The sequence below is a fragment of the Rhinolophus hipposideros genome (assembly GCF_964194185.1).
Source record: "Rhinolophus hipposideros genome assembly, chromosome: 5".
Classification (NCBI taxonomy): Eukaryota; Metazoa; Chordata; class Mammalia; order Chiroptera; family Rhinolophidae; genus Rhinolophus; species Rhinolophus hipposideros.
This window is the reverse complement of record NC_138051.1, coordinates 68,723,494-68,748,533: the sequence shown is the minus strand read 5'-3', so window position 1 is coordinate 68,748,533 and position 25,040 is coordinate 68,723,494. Positions and strand designations below refer to the sequence as shown.

The following is a 25,040-nucleotide window of genomic DNA, read 5'->3' as shown; positions in this document are numbered from 1 at the left end:
CTGAACAAAACCACCACTTAAGAGTTTTTCATCAACAGTCAGTGAAAGTAAGAGGAGTGAGGATGAAGACGATGATGATTGGGGTGTAACTAGACAAATATAGCTACGATACCCTAAGTTGAACTCATTTATTTAAATTTTCACTTCTCCCGAGTTCTAGGTGAAGGTCTGCATTAAGAAAACCTACTGATGATCGCCGTAAAACTTGAGCCAATCTCAAGTTCACCTTTCCCAGAGCTCTCTTATCCACGCCTGATATTTGAGAAGGTAGGACCTTTCCCAGGCGAACACTAATCTTTAGGTTTAAGAAGGAAGGACCCAAGGGAAGCCTTGCAGAAAGACATCATCTAAAACACAACAAAACTCTCAGGACAGGGGCATTATACCACCTAGAGGACAGTTTTCTTTCAAGGTAGGATGAAAAGACAACAATGCTTTCCAAAATAGCTGAATGGCTTAGGAAGATCTTGGACCTCAGCCTCCCAGTCTGAGCTTGTGTCTGAGCTCTGGCACCTACTACCCAGTAGCCCACAGCAAATCAGTGTCTCGGAGCTGCATTCACCATTTGCGTACTGATCATCCCATCAGCCTCAAAAGTTTGTTGTGGGGAGCAAATGCCTTAGTATATGTGATGCCATTAGTATATAGAGATAATCAATTACCCACACAAGGGGCCAGCCTGCTACCAGAAAGAGTATAAAACAAGGACTGCTGTTGCCATTTGCTACATTACAGGCCTAGCCATCTCTGGTCCTCAGAAGTGTTCAATAAATGTGCTGGCTGTTATGGAAAAGTGGAGCAAGCCAACTATGACATGGGGCAACTAGCTTCAATCCTTTAAAACTACCATTTCTTTTTTTTCCAGTTCCCTTCCTTTTCCTATTCCCTCAATGACTCTTTCTCTCCTGCCCTGTCTTCAACCTGGCAAACATTTCCAACAGTAGCCACAGAATTGCTTGGACCAACAAGAAAGTTGAAGAGGTCACTCATTCCCCAGGCTGAATATACGAAAGGAAGTTTAAAAACAAAAAGCTAAATTAAAAAAAAAAAAATTAACTCAACAAGCTGTCACCAGACTTGAAACATGAGAACGAAATACTGAAAATCAACTGCCATCAGAGACTAGTTTTTTTTCTTTTCCTTTTACAAATGACATGCATTGTGAGTGTCAGATATGGTGAGAAACCGTGGGTTGCAGCGTTCAAGCAGTAACACATATTTTATCTGCCTTGGTGTGTGTGCACAATGGTTTAGCAGAGAACATAATTATCTGTAAACCAGTGGTGTGACACAGGAAATTCGAGCTAAAAATGAGGTAATGGTAACAAAAACAAACAAACATCGATCAGAATCTTACTCTATGCCATACAGCACTTTTTTGGGAGAAAGAATAAGCAGATACCAAAATTCAAATGCACTTTCCATATTCTCCTCTGGAGAAATGTGTATGGGTTCCAACTAATGTAACAAGCGTCTGGAAGAGGGGGCAATCCAAAGGTTCAGCAAGGTTTTCTAGACAAGCTTCAAATACACAATTCATAGATCTTTGTCAGATTGTGCTGTTTGTTTTTTAAGAAGTGATTTCCCCTATCCCAAAAAAAACTGGTACGGAATACATTTAACTTTGCTTTGGGAGCTCTAGGGAAGAAAACATGTGCACACAGAATTTCTGCCTTATTATCTTCATAAAGATACTTCTACCATGAATTATTTCAATGTACTTTATCCTTTCAGGAAACTGTCTTAAAATTAAACTTTGCAAGTGCAAAACGTTATGTAATTGTTAGTAGGAGATGATTACTTGTCATTCATTGTGTGAACTTTATGACGAAATGAACGGAATTATCTTACTCATCTCTTCCTACCTGCAGTTTTTGACTCACAGCTTAGAATTTATTTAGAACTTATAAAAATCTTTCTGAAGTACTTAGATCATTTAAAAATTTTAACTTGCCTCTTCATAATACTTAAAAATTGGGAATTAAGGATAAAATATACACAGACAAAATAACACCACCTTTAAATTATAAATGAAGCTAAGTAACATGTGTTCAAAATTAAGCATCATTTTGTTATCATAGAGGCAACCCAAATCCTGGTTTTTGTCAAGGAAATACATATTTTTTAAATATGGAATTTAATTTTAACTTCTTAGTAAAGACAATTTCTATCATATGCAAAAGTAAACAGAACAGTACAATAAACCCACATGCAACCATCACCCAGATTCAACAGTCAACACATCGCTAATCTGGTTTTATCTGTACCCTACCCCTCCTCCCACTTCTGGACTATTCCAAAGTAAATCTCAAATATCACATAATTTCATCAGTATATATTTCAAAATGTACCTCTAATAGATGCTGTTTTTGTTTTAAACAATCACAATTCCACACTCACACTTACATGACATTAATAATTTCTTAACAGCGTATATATCCAGTTACTGTTCCCATTTCCAATGACTCCCTGGGAGTCATTGCTTGTTTTACAATTTGTGTTGGAATTGGGATAAAATATGGTTCACATATTGAAGCTGGCTAGTATGCCTCTCTTTTATTATTTTCGTTTTCCCTCCTTCTTTTCACGTTTTTCTTCCAATCTTTGGTCAAAGAAACCAAGTCTCTTGTCCTGTAAAAATTTCCCACAGTCTGGATTTTGCTGATTACATCCCATGGTGTCATTTTAAATGTTCCTCTGTCCCCTGTATTTCCTCTAAACTGGTGGTTAGATCTGGAAGCCTGACGGAATTTGGGATAGATCTTTTGGCAAGACTACCTCACTGATGGTGTGGTGTGCTTCCACTGGGAGGCACATAATGTCTGGCTTTCTCTTTGCAGCCCAACCACTTAAGTTTCAGGTACCCTGAATCCAGGCAAACTTTACTTAGGCAAACTACATTCTCTTCACATCTTAAAATCTTAACACCGTATTTCTTAATAGCATAACAATGCAACAATATCTTTTTAATTTTTTTTCTCCCATGAGAGAGCATCACAACTTAAATTTATTTTCTTTCTGGTGTTTCTCTTCCAATTTATAGCAGTTACGAATTTAATTTGATACATTTCCATCAGTTTCATTTATTTCAATTTTTTTTTTTTTTTTTTTTTTTGGTCTGCCATTCTGCTCTTCCAGGTAAAAACTAGTCCAACAGAGTGACAATCATAAACGGGACCAGCTTCTGACATTCTGGCAGCATCTAGAGGTTGCATTAAAATTCAGGTCTGTTTCATAGCCACAGCAAATCTCAACTTGATTATGTTACAGCTCCAGTTGCTAGCTCCAGAAAGGCTTAGCCAGAATGAAATATACGGTGACATGAGACAGCCTTTTCAAAATAATAAATCACTCCAACGGTGTCTACTTCAGCAGCAGTGCTTAGGGGAAATCTGTACCCAATCAAGAGCGATAACACCTTTCTAAAGATGAACAGTAGTAATGGGTTTCTTCTGATCCAGTTGATAACATTATGCCTTCAGCTCTGAGAGAGACTTCCACAAAAAGTTTTTCTTGTTCTTTCTTAATTCAATAAAGAGCCCTCCCTGTAGGTTTTTGAGCAGGTTCATCTGTGCTTCTAACACAAGTATTAAGCATAAACCTGCACACCGCACACTGTACCATCAAACTGTGAAGCAACTACAGTTCACAACAATTCAGACATTACTTTTCAAAGCCTTTTATGTTCTGTTCTTTCTTCAAACTTCGCTATAAAACATTGTGATGCCTATTTGGAAGATGTTATACGATCTGTTGAAACAGTTGCTGGGCATATATAGTAAGCACTCCAATATTATTGATTGAGTAGTGAATATATTAACAAAATGGGTATTCTTTAAGTAAACCTTCAACATATTAACAGTTTGGGTGAGTTTGACAATTTATACTCTGTGAGCCAGCGTCCTTCAATGCTGGTGTTCTACACGGTTCTGCTGTTGGTCGGCCTTGGTTTTCTCTCTAAATTTTCTCAATGGGCAGCTGCGTCCACATGTCTCCCACTGATACCTACAGTGTTATCTCAAGCCCAGGTCCGTTGCCAAACTTCAGGCTCTTATTGCCAATCCCTCCTAGACATGTCCACTTGGATTTCCACAAGCACCTCAAACTCCACTTGTTCGAAGCTGAATTCATCATCTTCCATCTCTATGTTTCTACCCTGGCGAATCACTCCATCTTCTGAGACTCACTTTCTTCCTCCCTAATAGCCAATGAATTGGTAAGTCCCGTTGGTTTCACTACATACACATCTCTCTTAGCTGTCCCCTCCTCTCCATCCATCCCCCCAGATTCTAACTTAACTCAGGCTCTGCTAATCTCTCCCTTAGACAACTTTAATAGTCTCTTCATGGCTCTCCACACTCTTTGTGTCCTCTTATGCTCTAACACCCCCAGGCTCTCCAGCCCCTTGAGCCCACTGCTACCAAATCAGATCTTGTTTTTCTCTGCTTAAAACCCTTCACTGGCACCCCATCACCTCTACCAGACAAAGTAGTGTGCTCAGGCAATCTATCATCTAAGCTGGGACCCCTCTGAGAGAGAAATGTAACATCGTTGATAGTTACACCAGGATAGCAGACAAACAGACCCACCAGGCAAACCTTTACATAAAACCCTCCCAACTCTCTGACCACATCTGTCACTGCACTCCCCCACCTTCAGCACTTCCCCACTACATTCAATTTCTGGAAACTGCGCTGCTCTCTCACCTCTGTGCCTTTGTACATACTGTCTTCCCCTCCTGGCACATTTCTATTTATCATTCAGACTTGCTGTCGACTTCACCGGCCCTGTGAAGCTTTCTCTAAAACCTTCTGGTGGATCTGATTACAGACTCCCGTGGGCCACGCCATGCCTTGGGTTTACGCCCGCGGTGGACCTGGGCCCCGGCCTTGCACACTGCTCCCTCCTAGGAGCTCCTTCAGGAAAGTATCTGTGACCTGTTCACCTTTATCTCCGCAGCATCTATGATGACTCAAAGGTCTGTACCCAGCAGGCATTTCTTATGTCATTTCCCAGTCATGTCTTACGTTGAATGAAATCTTTTTGCCTTCTTGGCTTCTGTGTCAGCGTAATTAATGACAGGTAAGAAAATGAGATGGGATGAAACAAGCAGTAGTCAGTAACTCCTAATGCCAGTCCTGTACCTCACAGACCACAGCCCATTTCAGCAATTGCTTTTTAAAGGAGAGCTTGGAGATTTTAGAATGTGATCTAATGGCAGAACTCCTATAGGAGGCCATGAAAGGAAAACAGGCATGGAAATAAGCAAACATTATACTAGTTATTGTCCACTAAATGCTTCCAGCTTCTAGTATAAAATAAAGCCAGTGGCAAAATAAAACAAGCCTACTGAGTATACATGGCGTCCCAGCAGGGGTGGGGAGAATGACAGGAATCTTGCTGCCATGACAACAGGGACATGTAGATGAGATTTCCACTAGCACCCCTTCATACTGCCCTCTACAGTTTTCAAAGCAGTTTCCTATGCATTACATCTAACCTTGGAAACAACCCTGCAAGATAGATTAGATGTATCCTGAGGCTCAACCAACATTTCGTGAGCTGTGACAATCCCTCCGGGCTCTGGGGCCAATGCCCCTACTGTATCCCGAAACACACTGGGCAGGCCTGACCCCATACTGCTTCTTTATGTAAAGCTCTTCAGCTCCCAAATGAGAACTAGAGCTCCAAATATTCTATCTGCCACCCTGTTACTTTAGGGCCAGGAATAATCTAGAATGGCTGACAGAGTGAAGCCAAGCCAGGAACATTCTCACAGTGCCAGGCCCAGCCTGCTGCCACAGCCGCAGTAGGCATGTTGGAGAAGAGGTGGGGGAGGCTCCATTCCCTATTCCTGTCACACACACACAGAGGCAGCCATCCCATCCCTTCGTATTTGACAAGGGAACTGCACTCTAAGGTAGCAGCAGCATGCAAGCTCAAGCTGAGCCCCAGCCTAGGAACCAAACTGACAAGACAATGCTCCCACAGAGAAAGAGAACAGATCTGAGGTTCTAAAATATATTCCACACAGAGATGCCATAGCTCCTGAAATTTCAACATTAAAAATCTACTTCTTATGGGTAATACAACTGTTTCAGCATCTTTTAAGATTTGCAGACATACCTAAGAGGGGTAGAGTATTAAGATATCAATCACCATTACTTTAGTGTGAATTAGTCCATGAAGTCCCTATCTTTCTTATTAACAACCATTCCTGGAGAGAGGAGATCACTGCATATCCTTCTAGAGTAAGAGACAGTTGAAGGCAGAGAGCAGGAAGGGATGGCTTAAAGGGGAGGAGGAATTACCAAAGATGAACTTGGCCTGCCTTGCAATTTTATCCAGAGTCACCTCTGAAAGAAATACAATTTCAATGACCTGCTAAGAACTCACCACTAATAAGATGTGACATTCTTTTGTTTCTTATCAATAAGATTAATAAATTAATACAAGGAGAATATCCAAGGAGTATCCCAGTGCCAGTGTTCTGATGTTTTTAGTGTACATTTAAGGAAGAGAGAACCTAAATAAAACATAGTTCTTGAAAGCTGAGCTAACGCTAAAAAACAAGTCATGTAATGACTACGGCATAACCAGATCTGGTCTAATGAGCAACAGGCATGGCCTGACTCTGTGGGTCCCTTGCAACTTAATGCAGAAAGCTACTTCAGCACATTCAGAACCTCATCCACTCCTCACTCATTTCTCACTGCTGAGTTTGTCTATATACACTTTATACGTATAGAGAATGTTCCAGTGCTGAGAGAATGTTCTATTAACAGTACCCTGTAACACTATGTTACATTTTACTAAACTGAGGTATGAGCAGACTCATTTTTCTCACAATCCAGTTATATATAAGATACCAAGCAAAACTAAAAGACCTGTGAGCCTACAGAAGACCCCCAAACTGTATCTGAACAGGTTTTTCATGTTCGAGTGTCCCAGATATCTGCTAATTTCAATATCGGAGCAAAAAGATAAGATGCAACAATTAACACAAGAGACTGAAAAACATTAAGCTTAAAACAATTCACCTACGTGAATAAGAGCTATTGGCTACCGTAAGAGGAGAGAACACCATTTCTCAAAGGTATCACCAGTTGCAAAATGTCAACACCAAACAGACAAGCTGTTAAGTCACATGTTTAAAAATCTTCACAAGGATTTTAGTAATGGTAAAGTAGCTTATCATGAACTAACCCTCCAACAACAACTAAAATCTCTAAAAAATATATTTTAAAACAACTAATTGAAAACACTGGAGAGCAACTTAAAAAAAGCAGATATTAGAATTTGACACTTGAAAGAAGGGAACTGCACTGGGCAAGATATGGACATTGACAGTATTATGCTAAGTGCAACACATGAGACAGAAAAGGACAAGAACTGTATGATTTTACTCACATGTGGGATAAAAAGCAACAAAAAATAAACAAAAACAAACTCATAGATACAGGCAATAGATTGGTGGTTACTAGAGGGGAAGGTGAGGAGGGAGGACAAAGAAGGTAAAAGGGGTCAAGTCCAAAACTAAAGGAGATGATCAATGTCATGCACCTGAAATTTATGTTATTAACCAGTGTTACCCCAATGAGTTTAGTTTTTTTAAAAAAGATCTATTTAAAAAATTTTTAAATTACAGTTCACATTCAATGCTATCTTCTATTAGTTCAGGTGTACAGGGTAATGCTTAGACGTTTATATAATTTATGAAGCGATCCCCCAATAAGCCTAGTACCCACCTGGCACTATACATAGTTATTACAATACAATTGACTATATTTTCTATGCTTTACATCCTCGTGACTATTTTGTAACTGCCAATTTGTACTTCTTAATCTCTTCACCTTTTTCACCAAGCCCCCTAATCTGCCCCCACCCCCAACTGGTAACCATCAGTGTGCTCTCTGTATCTATGAGTCTGTTTCTGTTTTGGGTTTTGCTGTTGTTATTGTTGTTATTTTGTTCTTTAGATTCCACATATACGTGAGATCATATGGTATTTGTCTCTCTCTGAGTTATTTCATTTAGCATAATACCCTCTAGGTCTATCCATGTTGTTGCAAATGGTAAGATTTCATTTTTTTAATGGCTGAGTAATATTCTATTGTATAAATGTGCCACATCTTCTTTATCCAATCTTGTATTGATGGGCATTTAGGTTGCTTCCATATCTTAGCTATTGTAAATAGCACTGCAGGGAACATAGGGGTGTGTATACACCTTTTCGAATTAGTGTTTTGGAGTTCTATGAATAAATACCCAGAAGTGGAATTGCTGTGTCATAAGGTAATTTTGTTTTTAATTTTTTGAGGAACTTCCATACTGTTTTCTATAGTGGCTGCACCAATTTACAATTCCACCAACAGTGGATGGATGAGGGTTCCCTTTTCTCCATGTCCTCGCCAACACTTGTTTTTCTTTATTTATTGATGACAGCCATTCTGACAGGTGTAAGGTGATATCTCATTATGGTTTTAATTTGCATTTCTGTGGTGATTATTGATGTTGAGCACCTTTTCATATGTTTGTTTTGGCCATCTGTGTGTTTTCTTTGGAGACATTTCTATTCAGGTCCTCTGCCAATTTTTAAATTGGACTGCTGATTGTTTTGGTGTTGAATTGTATGAGTTCTTTATAAATTTTGGATATTAACTCCTTATCAGATGTATCATTGGCAAATATTTTCTCCCATTCAGTAGGATGTCTTTTTGTTTTGTTGATGGTTTCCTTCTCTGGGCAGAAACTTTATAGTTTGATGTAATCCCATTCGGTTATTTTTTCTGTTTCCCTTGTTTGAGATATATCAGAAAAAATATTACTGAGAGCAATGTCAGAGAGCTTACTGCCTATGTTTTCTTCTAGGAGTTTATGGCTTCAGGTCTTCTTTTAAGTGTTTAATCCATTTTGAGTTTATTCTTGTTTCTAGTGTGAGGTGGTCCACTTTCATTTTTTGCATGTATCTGTCCAGTTTTCCCAGCACCATTAATTGAACAGACTGTCTTTACCCCTCTGTATACTCTTGCCTCCTTTGTCACAGATTAAATGACCATATAAGCGTGGGTTTATTTCTAGGCTCTATATTCTATTCCATTGATCTGTGTGCCTGTTTTTATGCCAGTACGATGCTGATTTGATTACTAAGGTCTTGTAATATAGTTTGATATTAGGTAGCATGATACCTCCAAGTTTGCTTTTCTTTCTTAAGATTGCTTTGGCTATTCAGGGTCTTTCATGGTTCCATATACTCTGAAGTGTTAGGATAATTTGTTCTAGTTCTGTGAAAAATGCCATTCATGTTTTGATAGGGAATGCACTGAATTAACATAGGTAACATGTCCATGAATATTTATACATGAACATGGTATATGCTCATTTATACATGAACATGGTATATGCTTCCATTTATTTGTATCTTCTCCGATTTCTTTCCTCAATGTCTTAAAATTTTGAGTACAGATCTTTTACCTTCTTGGTTAAATTTATTCCTAAGTGTTTTTTTTGATGCAATTGTAAACGGGATTGTTTTCTTAAATTCCTCTTTCTGAGAGTTCATTAGTGATGTATAAAAACGCAACCAATTTCTGAATATTAATTTTGTATCCCTCTGCTTTACTAAATTCATTTATTAGTTCTAACAGTTTTTTTGTGACATTTTTAGGGTTCTGTACATATAGTATCACGTCATGTGCAAATAATGACAGTTTTACTTCTTCCTTTCCCATTTGGATGCCTTTTACTTATTATTCTTGTCTGATTGTTGTGGCTACGACTTCCGATACTATGTTGAATAAAAGTGGTGAAAGTGGACATCCTTGTCTTGTTCCTAATCTTAAGCAAAATGTTTTTAGCTTTTTCCCATTGAGTATGACGTTAGCTGTGGGTTTGTTATATATGGCCTTTATTATATTGAGGTATGTTCCGTCTATTCTCACTTTGCTGAAAGTTTTATCATAAATAGATGTTGGATTTTGTCAAACACTTTGTCTGCATCTGTTGATAGGATCATATGGTTTTTATCTTTTATTTTGTTTATGTGGCATATCACATTAATTGATTTGTAGATATTGAACAAACCTTGCATCCCAGGAGTAAATCCCACTTGATTGTGCTGTATGACCTTTTTTGATGTATTGCTGAATTTGGTTTGCTAATATTTTGTTGAGGATTTTTTGCATCTATGTTCATGAGGGATATCAACCGATAATTCTCTGTTTTGTGTAATGTCTTTGTCTGATTGTGGAATCAGGGTAATGGTGGCCTCGTAGAATAAGCTTGGGAGCCTTCCCTCCACTTGAAATTTTTGGAATAGTTTGAGAAGAACAGGTGTTAATTCTTCTTTGAGTGTTTGGTAAAATTCACCTGTGAAACCAACCAGTCCAGGCCTTTTGTTTATTCGGAGTTTTTTTAACTACTGATTTGATATCATTAGTAGTAATCGGTCACTTCTGACTTTCTGTTTCTCCTTGAGTCAGTCTTGGATGATTATGTTTCTAGAAATTTATTCATTTCTTCCAGATTGTCCAATTTGTTGGTGTAAAACTACTCATAGTATTTTCTTACAAATTTTTGTATTTCTGTGGTGTTCACTGTCACTTCTCTTCTTTCATTTCTGATTTTATTTATTTGGGTCCCCTCTCTCTTTTTCTTGATGAGTCTGGTTAAAGGCTCATCAATTTTGTTTATCTTTGCAAAGAACCAGCTCTTGGTTTCATTGATCTTTTGTACTGTTACTTTTTTTTTTTAAGACTCTATTTCATTTATTACTATTCGGATCTTTATTTCTTTCCTTCTACTCACTATGGGCTTTGTTTGCTGTTCTTTTTCTAATTCCTTTAAGTGTAAACTTAGATTGTTTATTTGAGATTTTTTTTGTTTCTTGAGGTATGCCTGTACTGCTATGATTTTCCTCTTAGCACTGCTTTTGCTCTATTTCATTGATTTGGGGTTGTTGTGTTTTCACTTTCATTTGTCTCAGGGTATCTTTGGATTTCTTCCTTGATCTAACTGTTAACTTACTCATTGTTTAGTAGCATGTTATTTAACCTTCATGTGTTTGTGTGTTTTTCAGGTTTTCCTTTCTATTTTTTTGTAATTGATTTCTAGTGTCATATCATTGTGGATGAAGAAGACGCTTGATACGATTTCAGTCTTCTTGAATTTACTGAGACTTGTTTTGTGGCCTAACATGTGGTCTATCTTGGAAAATGTTCCATGTGCACTTGAAAAGAATGTGTATTCTGCTGTCTTTGGGTGGAATGCTCTAAAAATATTAGATCCATCTGGTCTCATGTGTCATGTTTCCTTGTTGATTTTCTGTCTGGAAGGTCTGTCCATTGGTGTCAATGTTGTGTCAAAGTCCCCTGCTATGATTGTATTACTGTCAGTCTCTTCTTTTATGTCATTCAATATTTGCTTTATATATTTAGGTGCTCCTATATTGGGTGCTTAGATGTTTACTAGGGTTATATCCTCTTGTTGGATTGATCCCTTTATTATTATGTAATGTCCTTCTTTGTCTCTTATTGCAGTCTTTGTTTTAAAGTCTATTTTTTCTGGTATAAGTACAGCTACCCCAGCTTTTTGTGTTTGTTTCCACCTGCATGAAATATCTTTTTCCATCCCTTTACTTTCAGTCTATATGTGTCTTTCAATCAGAAGTGGGTCTCTTGTAGACAATATATGTATGGGTCTTCATTACTTATCTATTCAGCTACTCTGTCTTTTGATTAGCGCATTCAGTCCATTTACATTTAAAGTGATTATTGATAGGTATACAGTTATTGACATTTTATTATTCATATTTTTCTTCTTCTTAAAGAAGTCCCTTTAACATTTCTTGCAATACTGGTCTGGTGGTGATAAACTCCTTTAGCTTTTTCTTACCTGGGAAGCTTTTTATCTCTCCTTCAATTTTAAATGATAGCTTTGCTGGGTAGAGTAATCTTGGTTATAGGGCCTTTTTTCACTGTTTTTTATCACTGAGCATTTCATGCCACTCCCTTCTGGCCCGCAAAGTTTCAATTGAGAAATCAATTGTTAATCTTATGGAGCTCCTTTATAAGTAACTAGATGTCTTTCTCTTGCTGCTTTTAGGATTCTCTCTTTGTCTTTAACTTTTGCCATTTTAATTATGATGTCTTGGTGTGGGCCTGTTTGGGTTCATCTTGTTTGGGACTCTCTGGGCTTGTATGTCTATTTTCTTCACCAGGTTAGGGAAGTTTTCAGTCATTACTTCTTCAAATAGGTTCTTGATCCCTTACTCCCTTTCTTCTCCTTCTGGTACATTGTTTTCCCGAAAATAAGACCCAACCGGAAAATAAGCACTAGCATGATTTTTCAGGCAGACATCCCCTGAACATAAGCCCTAATGTGTCTTTTGGAGGAAAACTTAATATAAGACCAGGTCTTATCTTCGGGGAAACATGGTACTCCTGTGATGTGAATGTTGTTATGCATGACGTTGTCCCAGAGGTCCCTTAAATTATCTTCTTTCTCATATTCTTTCTTCTTTTTGTTGTTCTGATTGGATGTTTTCTGCTATCTTATCTTCCACGTCACTGATTCGATCCTCTGCTTCATGTAATCTGCTTTTGATTCCTTCTAGTATATTCTTCATTTCAGTTACTGTATTCTTTGTTTCTGTTTTTTGTTTCATGAATTCTGTCCTTCTTTATGCTTACTGTCTCTTTATTCAAGTTCTCACTAAATTCCTTGAGCGTCTTTATAATCAGTGTTTTGAACTTTGTCTCTGGTAGGTTATTTGCTTCCATTTCATTTAGTTCTTTTTCTGGAATTTTCCCGTTCTTTTATGTGGGACATGTTTCTTTGTTTCCTCATTTTGGCTGCCTCTCTGAGTTCGTTTCTATGTATTAGGTAGATCTCTTATGTCTCTCAGTCTTCACCAGGTAAGCTTAAGTAGTAGGTGTTCTGTATGGCATGGCACGTGATCTCCGTGATCACCTGCGCTGCGTGCACCAGGAGTGTCCCTTGTATTGGGTGTGCCCTTCTGTTGTAGTTGAGCCTTGATCGCTTTTGGCATGTCAGTGGGTGGAATTGACTCTCAGGCTGACTGACTGTGAGGACTGGCCATGCCCACAGCACATGAGCTGCTGCGTGGGGGCTGACCCCTCGGAGGAGCATTTGCCCCAGTGGGTTCCTGTGCCTACTGAGACCACACTTTAGGTGTGCTGCTTATGGAGCTCACTGGGTGGTGCTGTCTGTGGTCTGAAGCCAAACTTTGGGTATGCTGCTTCTGGGGCCTCTTGTGAAGGGCTCTCATGCAGGCTAAGGTTAGCTGCTGCCTGTGACCAGCCCAGGGCTACCTGGCAGGAGCTACAAAGCTATCTGAGGCTGGTAGCTGCCTGTGCTGGACTTGGAGGTATATGGGGATGGCCAGGATGAGAACCAAGGCTGGCTGCCACCAATATCAGGCCTGGGGCAGCTTAGCAAAAAGCCCAGAGCACCCTGAGGCCTGATGCTACCTGCTGGCTGCCCATAACCCTCAGCCACTGAAAGAGCCTCCTGAAATGTATGGGGTCAGGCTTGTTGCACAGGTTTAGAATGTGCCTCCAGCAATGTTGCAAGAGTTGAGCTCAGAGGGTCCCCAGGGTGAGGCTCATTGCCCAGGCTCAGAATGTGCCTCCAGCAATGTTGCAAGGCTTGGGTTCGGCGGGGTCCCAGAGAATCACTGGGGTGGGGTAGGTAGTGTTCATAAAGTTAATGCAGATTCAATTCTGGTACCAGTGCTGAGCCTGTGAGCACTCAAAATACCCAGAGAACACTGAGGCCAGCTGCCACTTGCCTTGGACCCGCATATCCCTGAGAGCTGTCTAAGAAAGGCTGCAGAGTAAGCTGGGCCTGGTTGCCCACCAGTGAAAGTGCCTCAGGTGGCCACACAAGCCACTGTGGGTTGTTTGCTGCTGAAAAAGCCTCCTGCAGTGTGCAGCGCAGGGCTGGTTGCCCAGATGTCAAAAGTGCCTCAGGCGATATTGCAGGAGTTGGGCAGGGTCAGGTTCCAGGGAGTCACCATTGGGGTGAGCAGAGTTCACCAGGCCAATGAAGTTTCAGATTTGGCTGTGTAGGAGAGGACACAACACAGGAAAGATGGCATCCACCTGTAGGCTACACGGAAGGTGGGCTCCACACAGAGATAATGGAGGCTATCCCTCTAGTCCTCACTCTGAATCCACACAACTCAGTCTTTACCTGTATGTCTCTGGCATCTCTAGAATTGCCACTCCTTTGCCAGAGCCAAGGGTGGGTACCTGTAAGCATGTGATTCTGTGTGTGGGCCCTTTAAGAGGGTATCTAGATTTCTAGCAGCCTTCTGTCTCACCAGGTCGGTCAGAATCCTTGCTGTTTTTCACAGCCAGATGTTGTGGGGACTCCTCTTCTTGGCACTGGATTCCTGGGTTAGGGAACCTGGTGTGGGGCTGAGACCCCTCCCTCCTCTAGAGGGACCTCCACTGCTGAGGTGTCCCTCCCAATGTTCAACCACTACCTATGGATGTGGGGCCAGCTCATTTTGCATCTCTGCCCCTCCTGACAGTCTCAATGTGGCCTCTCCTTTATCTCCTTAGTTATAGGAGTTCTGTTAAGCTAGTCTTCAGATGGTTCTTGGGGTTGATTATACTATAGTCGTAATTTTTATTTGATCATGGGAGGCAGCAAGCACAGCATTTACCTATTCCACCATCTTGCCCAGAACTAAAAGGATCCATATTGATAAGCCATTTCCCAAGATTATTCCAAATTGCACAGGGTCTGGTAAATAGAATTCAAACAGAAAGCTATCACTTCATTGACTTGAAGAGTGAAATGACAAGACTCAGGACGACCAGCTAACTGGAAATTCAGCAGATAAATCTTGAAAGGATGGGCCACAGAGAGAATTCCCAAATCTGTACACTCCTCAAATCTGTGATTCTCCTGAAGTGTGCATGTACAAGGGAGACTCAGAAAGGTCCAGGAAAAAGCAAGAGTTAGCACCCTGAAAGAAATGAGTTGAAATTTTAGCTGTTTCCCACTGTAGGAGAGAGAGTTTAAAACTAGAGTTCCACAAAGTTATAGGGGCTTAAAACACCACTGAAACCCCAGACTGGTTCTGCCTTATGAGTGAAGACTGTGTTCCATAACTATGGAATTTGCCCAAGAACTAAAGAAAAACTGCTGTTAAAATCCCACTCTAAAAAGCCTTTATAATTTTAAGGTTATAGCCAGTAATGTAACTGCCTGTTAGAAAATAAAGAATAAAGAGCAAAATCATATGATCATCTAAATAGATAAAGAAAAAGCACTTGCCAAAATTTAACAGTCATTCTAGATTGAAAAAAAAAAAGACTATCAGAAAACTGGGACTAGAAAGGAACTTCCTCAATTGTGATAAAGGACATCTACAAAATGATACAGTTGATATCATACTTACTGGGGAAAGACTAAATTCCTTCTCCTAAGATTGGTTATGAGGCAGGGAGCTCTATCTTAGAGGCCTCCAAGCACAGCAAGGCATGAAAAGGAAATAAAAGCCACAAGTAGTAGAACAGAAAAAGACAACTGTCTTTATTTATAGACAACATGATTGTTTACAGAGAAAATCCTAAGGTATCTACAAAAAAACAAACTACTAGAACTAATAAATGAATTTGTTAAGGTCGCAGGATACAAAGTCAATATATGAAATTTTTCATTTCTAAATACTAGGAAAAACAAATTTCAAAATAAAAACTTAAAAATGCCATTTATAGCAGCATGAAAAAGTTTAAAATATTTAGGAATACATTTTCAAAAACGTACGTCTTTTTATTGAAAATTACATACTATTGCAAATCCTGATATTGATGAGAGACATTAAAGATCATCAGTAAATGGAGAGATCTACCCTGCGTATGGATTTGAAGATACACACAATTGGTAACATGTCAGTTCTCCTCAAATTGATCTATAGATTCAATAAAATTTCAATTCAAAATCCAGCAGGCTTATGTGGAAACTGGTAAGCTGGCTTTAACATTGACATCAAACTTCAAAATATGGTGGATAGCTAAAATAGCCTTAAATAAATAAACATAAAGAATAAAGTTGGAGGACTCACACTACTTATCCTTAAGATTTATTATAAAGTAACAGTAACGAAGATGGTATGATATTTGCATAAAGACAGATGACTCGATCAACAGAAAGCATAGGCAATCCACAACAGACCCACATGTACAGTCAGTTGAGTTTTGACAAAGGTACCAAGTTGATCCAATGGGGAAGGGGCGAGTCTTTTCTACAAATGATGTTAGAACAACTGGGTTACGGTATAGGGAAAGAAATCTCAACCCTTCCACACACAAACATTAATTTAAGGGGGAACAAAGACCTAAACATAACATAGATCTAAACATAAAAGCTAAACCTACAAGCTTCTAAATGAAAGCAGAATATTTTTGTGACCTTAGGACAGATTTCTTAGAGAGGACACAAAATGTATAAACTATGAAAGAAGAGACTGATAAATTGGACTTGATTTTAAAAAAAACGTCACCATTAAGAAAGTGAAAAGGAAAGCCACAGACTGGGAGAAAGCATTCACAATACATGTTTCTCACAAAGGTGCATATCCAGAAAACATAAAGATCTCTATAAATCAGTACTGAAAAGACAAACCCAGTATCAGAAAACAGGGCAAAAGACTTGAACTGGCACTTGAAAAAAAGAGAGAGACCAATAAGCACATGAGAAAATATTTACCATCAGAAAAATGCAAATTAAAACTATGAAATACAATTTTATACTCAATGTCTAAAATTAAAGAGATTGACCATACCAAGTGTTGGTGAAGATATGGAGTAATTGAAACTCTTCTACAGTGCTGGTGAAAGCTTACGAATACAACCATTTTAGAAAACCATTTGAGAGTTTCTTATACAGTTAAATAAACGTATATCTACTTTTTTACTCAACAATTCCACTGCTAGGTATTTATCCAAGAGAAACGAAAGTGTATGTCCACAAAAATTTAGGTACAAAGATGTTTATAGAAGCATTTTCATAATAACCAAAACCATGGAAAACTCCAAATGTCCATCAAGAGGAGAATGGGTAAACAAATTGTTTTACATTGATATAAGGTAATGAATACTCAGCAACAAAAAAGAATAGGATACTGATATAAGATCTGACAGAAATTATGCTGAGGAAAAGAATCAGACACAAAAGAGAATATACTATGTAGTTCCATTTATATGAACTTCCAGAATAGACAAAAATAATCTATTGTGAAAAAACAAAACAAAATATTATATTTATTGTCTCAGGTAACAGGGGATTGACTGGGAAATGATGCAAGGGAACTTTCAGAGTAACGGAAATGTTCTGTATGTTGGATTGGGGTGCTGGTCACCTAGTTGTAAGCATTTGTCAAAACTCAAACTCCACACTTCTGATCTTCATTTTCCTGTATATAAATTTTACCTCACTTTTCTTAAAAATTGGGGAATGAGAGCTGGGGGTGCTACCAGGGGAAGAGGAACAGAATCCCTTAAAGAATGGAATGACATAAAGAATATAAAGAAAAGAACACAATCCTTACGTTTTCAACACATTCAGGGGCAAATTAAAGGGCTGGCCCAAAAACAAAAATCTGAAATACAGTTGAATAGATATGAACCAAAAGAGGCAAGAACCAAGTTATCTAAGATGATGATGAGCAAAATCAAAACTCAACAAATAAAACAAAGCACACGATTGCCAGATTTAACAAATATATGTAATCTGGCAACTCAAACCAATGACTATTAAACAACAAAATACCAGCCAGCCTAACTTAAAACAGTGAACTTTTTAAAGCATCTTTTACAAAAATTTCCACAATAGAAATTCCTACTTAGTATGAACTGAAGATTATTCCAGAAGCCACCCCAAACTCATTCTTACCTTCAGTGAAACTCCCCGTTAGGGTTATTACTACAAACACTTTTCCTTCTGGCTCCAGATCCACCTAGAAAGAGAGAAAAAACTGTATGTTACATTCTCACTTTAAAATACTGTTTATGGGGCTTAAATAATTCTTCACAGAGAGGCCTAAATGCTCAAGTCACAGCCATAAATCAGATCTAAGTCTTTTCATGAAACTACTAGTAAAGGGACAAGAATCAGGTGATAATGCACGAAACCATAATGGTTGAAAAGCAAACCTAAAAAAAAACAGTTCTTTCAGTGTTTCCCTTCTCTTAAATTTTATTATGTTCCATTTTGGCCCTTCCTGATATCAAGAAGCACCCATAAACTTGGGCATTGTTTTTGAGATGTCCCTATCTTACACACACCATCTATAAGAGCAGCATGTTATTAAACCACATGGTTAGTATATGGAATGGAGAGGTAATGGCAACACATAAGGTAATAAATATAACAAATGTTGACATGGTCAACTGCAAACCTTTAGTTTTTAGGAAGTAAAACATATGAAGAGAGGAATGCTGTTTCTGCCTATGCCATTTCCACCTCATCTTCAGGAAGCACTAGGGAAGGCAGTTGCATTCACTACTAGTCACAGGAGTATCAACATTCTTTCAAGTTCTTACCGATGAGCTGAGATATCAAGATGTACATTCTGCAAATGAGACAACCTGATTTGGTCCCATCCTTTGCACATGCGCCAACACCCAAGGACCTTCACACAGCATGTCCCCAGGATGGGATGGCACCCTCCACATCTGCTCTGATCACACTAGCCCCAGTAGGAAGACTCGGCCCTTTTCAAGCTGTTGCTAACCTTGAACTACAGGTGAACACTTCTAAGTAAGCCTTGGATTTTGAGGTTCTTTTGGACCCAAATACATGAATTTACAATTGTCCTTAAATAAAATCTTGTCAGGGTCAGCCCATTTCTGCCTTTGGCCTTTCAGCTAAGAGAGAGAGGTCCAGAGAAGCTGAGTATAGATATGGATGGCCATTTTTGGTAGAATATTAAATTTAAATAAGCTGCTCAATTACATGACGTGGTGGAAAGAACTCCTAACTAGCCTCGGACATAGATTCCGACCTGACTGCCACAGCTGGCTCTGGGTAAGGCCTCTAACCACCCAGCTTTCACTGCTGTCATCTGCAAGCCCATGACGTCATTATTCAGCATTTCTGATATGGCTTCCATTAGATGATCTCAAAGAGCATTAGCAGTACTATTTACTGTACCTATAGGTGACAAAGACCAGCAGAGAAAAATGTACTGAACCTACCCTAGCTCACCACCACATATTTTTTTTAATACCACATCCTGATCATATACTTTTCAGAAACAAAGATGCCTGTTTGGTACTGACTCGGGAAGCTTTATCTATACAGCAGCCCATTCTTATTAACTCTCTCTCTCGCTCTGCATAAAATCTGCTGTCAATACGGTTTCCACACTGTAAATCACCCCAGTGTTCAAATCAGCTACTTGCATCACAACTACAGCTAACTTAACTATACCCCCGTAACTATCTTAATACCACTTGTGAACTTTTATAGAACAGTTCTGAAAATAGAGCTCTCTGGAGAGATGACTAAACAGGATGTCAGTCTCTAATTGTCTTACTCTCTGCCTTGACTTGTTTCAAGTCAAAAATATGTTATTTTTAAAATCTGCTCCTTCACCTTCAATATAAAGGCCTGGCAGAACCACACACATTCAACCGCACAACATAAACTTCTGCTGGCACAGAAGGAGCTGCTGCCAGCCTCCAGACAGACAGAATGCCCACACCTCCGCAATCCGCCAGCCCACAGCCAGCCCTTAAACTCCTTCCTACAACACCGCTGTGAGGGCCTGCCAAGAAGGCCACCCCACCCCCAGCAGGTCAGGGGCTGCTCTGACAGACAGCGGGAGATTCCACCACTTAGCATCAGGAGCTCTCACACGTAGAACAGGTTTGCTTCCATGTTTTCGACACATGCTGTCATTGCAGAGGAAAACCCAGACTCAAATGCCATCCTCAAGCCTAGTCCATCTAAGACCTCTGATTTTAGGACAGGGTTTTTACAAACTGCAGGTTGAGACTCATTAGTGGGACATGAAAACAATGGAGTGGGTTGCATACAATAGGAATTTTTAAGTAGAATAAAATGGAACAAAAATATGAACACGCCAAGTAGTGAAAAAAAAAAAAGTACTACGTCACAAACTTCTGTTTGCAGTTTTGTACGCAAGTCTAAGGGTACGCTGGGTTTTAACGTAAAAATGTCTTCTTTACTGTCACAAACAGCACATCAGCTTTGAGAACTACCACTCCCTCACATGTAGTCCAAATGGTTCAGCTGGGATTCTACCACTAGCTCCTGAGTGGACATGTGACCCAGGCCTTGCCATTCACAGCACTGAATTCCTCCAGACACGATGACTGGCCTGGAGCTGACACACGCCCTATATCTGGCCATCTGAGGAATTGCTATTCACCACCCTCAGTAACTGGTTCGGGTTTGGGCACAAAATCCAAGTAGGTCTGATTAGGAATCCTGGATCTACAAAGAAGAGACGAGACCTCACTTCCAAACACCTTATCATGGCACAGAGCCCTGTATGCTGTGTCCCCACCATCCAAACACATACAGCCTGTGTCTCAGCCTCTTTTAATAACTTGTGGACTCTCCAGGGAGGCACGCTATTTCATTTCATCCGAGAGATCAACAAAACACGTTATGGGTAGGGAAGCATACTGGGGAATGTAGTCAAAATTGTGCACACATTACCTGTCTGAGGCTTATTGCCTAGCGATTTGGGGCATGTAACCTTTCTGGCTGGAAAATCCTTTCCTCTCTTGTTTACCTGTCAAACTCTCATTTGTCCATCAAGACTCAACTCAAAACTCACCCTTACAGGGAGACCTTCCCAGACCTCTTTGAGACAATTGGGCAACGCTACACGATTATGGGGACCACCGCTGGAACAACATCGTGCTTTAGTCATCAGGCCCTGTCCCTTTAGGACCCTGCCCTATACATAAGAGGATTGGGAAAGGTTTGATGAATGAATGAGGAGATGAATTAACAAACATGGATATCCCAAGTAGCTTCATACAGGACATGGTTTCTCCTCCTCTACATGATCAGTTTCCTCCCAATATGTCCTAATTTCTCCAGACCCCCATTAAAAAGTGAACATCAGACTGAAGGTGTAACCTGACCCTCACAGGGGAGAGCAAGATTATCACCAACCTTGACCTTGACAGTGTCCTTTATTGATGCTGCTACAGACCTACATGAGCATTTTGAGAAGCCTTGGTGGCCCAGCTTGAGTTTGCCATCAACTAAAACCTCTGCCTCTTTTCTATATGCTGTAAGCCTCTGCTTCCCACATCCTGTGTGCTCACAAGACCCAAAATCCTACGAGCTTCGTATTTTTTCTATAGAACTTCAGCTTGTTGTTCTAGGCCCCAAGGTTCACTTGACCCGAAATCCAGTTGGTTCATTCACTTCTCAGCTTTATAACTTCCAATAGCAGGGCCGAGGTTAGCTGTACCATCACCTAAAGCTTACATTGTTGATGGGACTGTCAAATGGTACTATCACTTTGGAAACAGTTTGACATTTTCTTAAAAAATTATATAAACACCTCCCATTTGATCCAGTCATTCCCTTCCTAGGTACTTACCCCAAAATAGAAAAGCATAGTCCATACAAAGATATTTACACAACTGCTCACAGGACCTTTTTAAAAAAATGTGGTATAGCCATACAATGGAATAGAAAATGGAATAAAAGAATGTACTATTGATATATGCAACAATATGGAATACTGAATGAAAAATACCAAACAAAAAAAAATACAGTTTTGTCTAGAAAAGGAAAACTAAACTGTAGTGGAAGAAAACACATTAGTGGTTGCCTAGGGACAGAGGTGAGAAAAATAAGACAAATAGGGAAGGATTAAAAAGGGTCGTGAGAGTATCAAGGCAATTAAATGGAGAAAGAATACTTTTTTTAACAAACGGTGCTAGGACAACTGGATAACCATATGTGAGAAATGAAGGTGGGCCCGAACCTCATACCATATGTAAACAAGAATTCAAAATATCATAGACATAAATTGAAGAGCAAAGAGTGTAAAACTCTTAGAAGAAAACATATGAGTAAATTTTCACGACCTTGGGTTAGGTGATAGTTTCTTAGATATGACATCAAAAGTACAAGTGACCCCCAAAAAAATTAGACATCAAATTAAAAACTTTTGCGGTATAAAAAGCAAATAGACAAATAAACATAAATACCTATACCTCACTGCCCAAATACTCCTTCCCAAGTTCCACTCTCATGAGCTTTCCCGATCAAGCCTCCGGTGGCTTCCCAGTGCCTTCAGAATCAACTTTTACTCTGCTTCATCTAGCTTTCTGGGCTACCAGGGTTCCCCTTTTACTGCCTCCCCACTGATTTATCCAAACTTCTTTTTCAAATTTCCATTCTTTAAACCTGCTCTTCTAGTCAGACCCATCTCTTCACTATCACACAGACACCAACTTGCTCATGCTGTTGTCTCTGCTTGGAAAGCCACTCTTTCTTCACTTCACCTTCCCATTCATTCAAACCTTAACTGAATTATTCCAAGGTTGGGATCACTACCAAGTGTTCAGGATCCCTGAGCAGCAACCTGGGACTGCAAGTAGGCTGGGTAACCACCCGCACCAGGCGAAGATAATGCAGCTTACAGGAGCTCAATGAAGGAACTTTTGCTGGGAAAATCTTGACATGCACATCGATCCCCGCAATATGTTGTTGAACAATTAGATAAAATTTCATACTCGTATACTCAAAATTTCATGTATCTCACCACTTAGAATAAGTCTGTAAGCCCCATTTTGGTGGGATCTGACATTTCTATATTCCCCAAAGGGCCTAGAGGAGTTCCTTGAACCAAGTAAATACTAAACATGTATCTGTTGATTTGGTCTAATGATCTGAATTGGAAGGTCATTGGATCACCTCAAGTTCATCACCTACAAAATAGGAATAATACTATTTTATCCCTCAATAAATACTATGTGCCAGCACTTTACACAATATAAAAGCACGCCACGATGGCCTGAGGCATATCAGGAGTATATGGACTACACAGTTTAGGAATCATGCCTGACGTGCCCAACACGTCTCCAGCACCCCCTCCTCCCCAAATATACCCACTTAGCCAATGTTTGCTTTCCCTTGGCATCACTTTGCAGAAGCTGGGCAACTCATTTATATCCCTGACTCAGTTTCCTTGTCCACAAAATGAAAGGGTTGTCTAAAAACCTTTTGGGCTCTGATGTTGCATGATTCTAAACAGGCTTGGATAAAAGTCTGCATGCAGGACTCAACGGAAATACTCATTTAATTAATTGGTAATAATTCACAACCATTTCCCTTCACAAAAAGCATTAGAATTGATCATGGACAGGAAACTTCTGGCTATTTAATATTCATTTCAGCCTGAGAAAAGCAGTGGGATCTAATATATTAAAAGAAAAACACCAATTCTTTATTTGGGCAAAGGTAGAAGGTTCACCTAGACTCCATGGGACTTAAGCCAGACATCTGTGATATTCAGACCACATCACAGCTGTGATGACTAGGTGTCTTCACTCTATAACATTTCTAAGTCTTACTGTAGGTATAATTAACAAAAGAACCTAAGACACGATAAAGCATTTCATGATTCTCTTCAGCTGAAACCATCAGGTTTAAAGCGAGAGTTCAAATTCCTAGACAAAAGACATTCTCATGGATTGTACCGATACCAGCAAGGAAGCATGTGGCTGTTCTTGAATAAGAGAGACAGTAGCCACTATGCCTTGGGCTCATCAATGTGCAGGAGGCCTGCTAGGGCCTGGCCTACATTATTTCTTACTTTTACCACCTGCAAGGTAAGGATCACCACCGCCACTACACAGACAGGAAAATGGAAGCTTAGTGAGGTTATGGAATTGACTGAGGTCACCGAGCAGTGAAGGTCAAGCTACGATCCAGACCCAGGGAAGATCCCTCAAGGCTACTGTGACTGCATCTGCTGTGGGTTACTGCAGGTTTGCCTGCTCTACCGGAAGGCCAGCCTGCCTGGCATGTTGGGTCATCACATCACCCGTCTCTCCTGGGAACTCAAGCAAGACTCGTGCCATCAGCACCTAAGGGTGCTCCCTGCCAAATGCCAACCCTCAGTGTTCCGGCCTCCATTCCTCACTATCAAGGCCAGTGAGCACCAGCCTAATGGTGTCACCTGATGGCGCTCAGCGGGGTCACGTGGCAGGAACTGTTGAGCCTGGCAAGTCTGTTCTGAGGCTGGTGAAATGCCGTGTGCTCCTTAGGTCCCATTAGTCAGCTGCCTGGAGGACCCGAGTCAGTGTCATGTGCTGCACACACACAACACATCCCCTCGCTGTGGGAAGGAATTTAAAGGAAGAGGGGGTAGATGAGGCAAATCCTACATTCCTGGTGATTTTTTATGTGCAGTTGTATGACATCAGACAAGCTTTATGTGTTAAAAGCACAGTAAGAAGTGCCACAGATAAAAACCTGTCAGAAAAAGATGATCAGGCAAAAACTGAACAGCAAAGTGAGGCTTATCAAATCTGACTGAAGTTTAAAGTGAAGGAAAACACTCTCATTATTTTAGTGATTAAATAGTCATCCTGCTGAGTTTGGACTGTATGTGTGGTCAGAGAAAGAGAAGGGGGAAGAGCCCCAGGCTCTGACCACAGCTCTGCTGGCAGGTCGTCTGGCTTTTGCACCTAGAAAATGAGGGAGGACTAAGCCTTTAAGTCTTTTTCATATCTAATATTCCATAATTCCAAGTCAAAAACAGTTTCTGAACACCGCAGAGCAAGTAAAGATATCTGAAGACTACTAAAGAGTGTCTCTAAAATGCTGACAATAATTCTTCCCTACTCCTAGCTAAATACACCCACAAAAACCACTATAAATTTAAATTTAGAATTATTTCAACTCAGAGCCCATTACCCTATGTTCTAGCATAAAAAAGTGTATCTTCTGGCAAAAGTAAAACTCTTTTGCCTTAAAATTAATTTCAAAGTTTCTCTGCC

General features: G+C 39.8%; 1 protein-coding gene across 1 annotated transcript in view; it reads right to left on the bottom strand.

Annotated features, from left to right (window-relative positions):
• Positions 1 to 25,040, bottom strand: part of PRKCH (protein kinase C eta) — a 217,048-nt gene that overhangs the window by 138,090 nt on the left and 53,918 nt on the right. Inside the window, exon 2 of the mRNA XM_081049156.1 lies at positions 17,929 to 17,992. Within this exon, the coding sequence (XP_080905282.1) occupies positions 17,929 to 17,992 (64 nt within the window). The remainder of the gene's footprint in view (positions 1 to 17,928; positions 17,993 to 25,040) is intronic.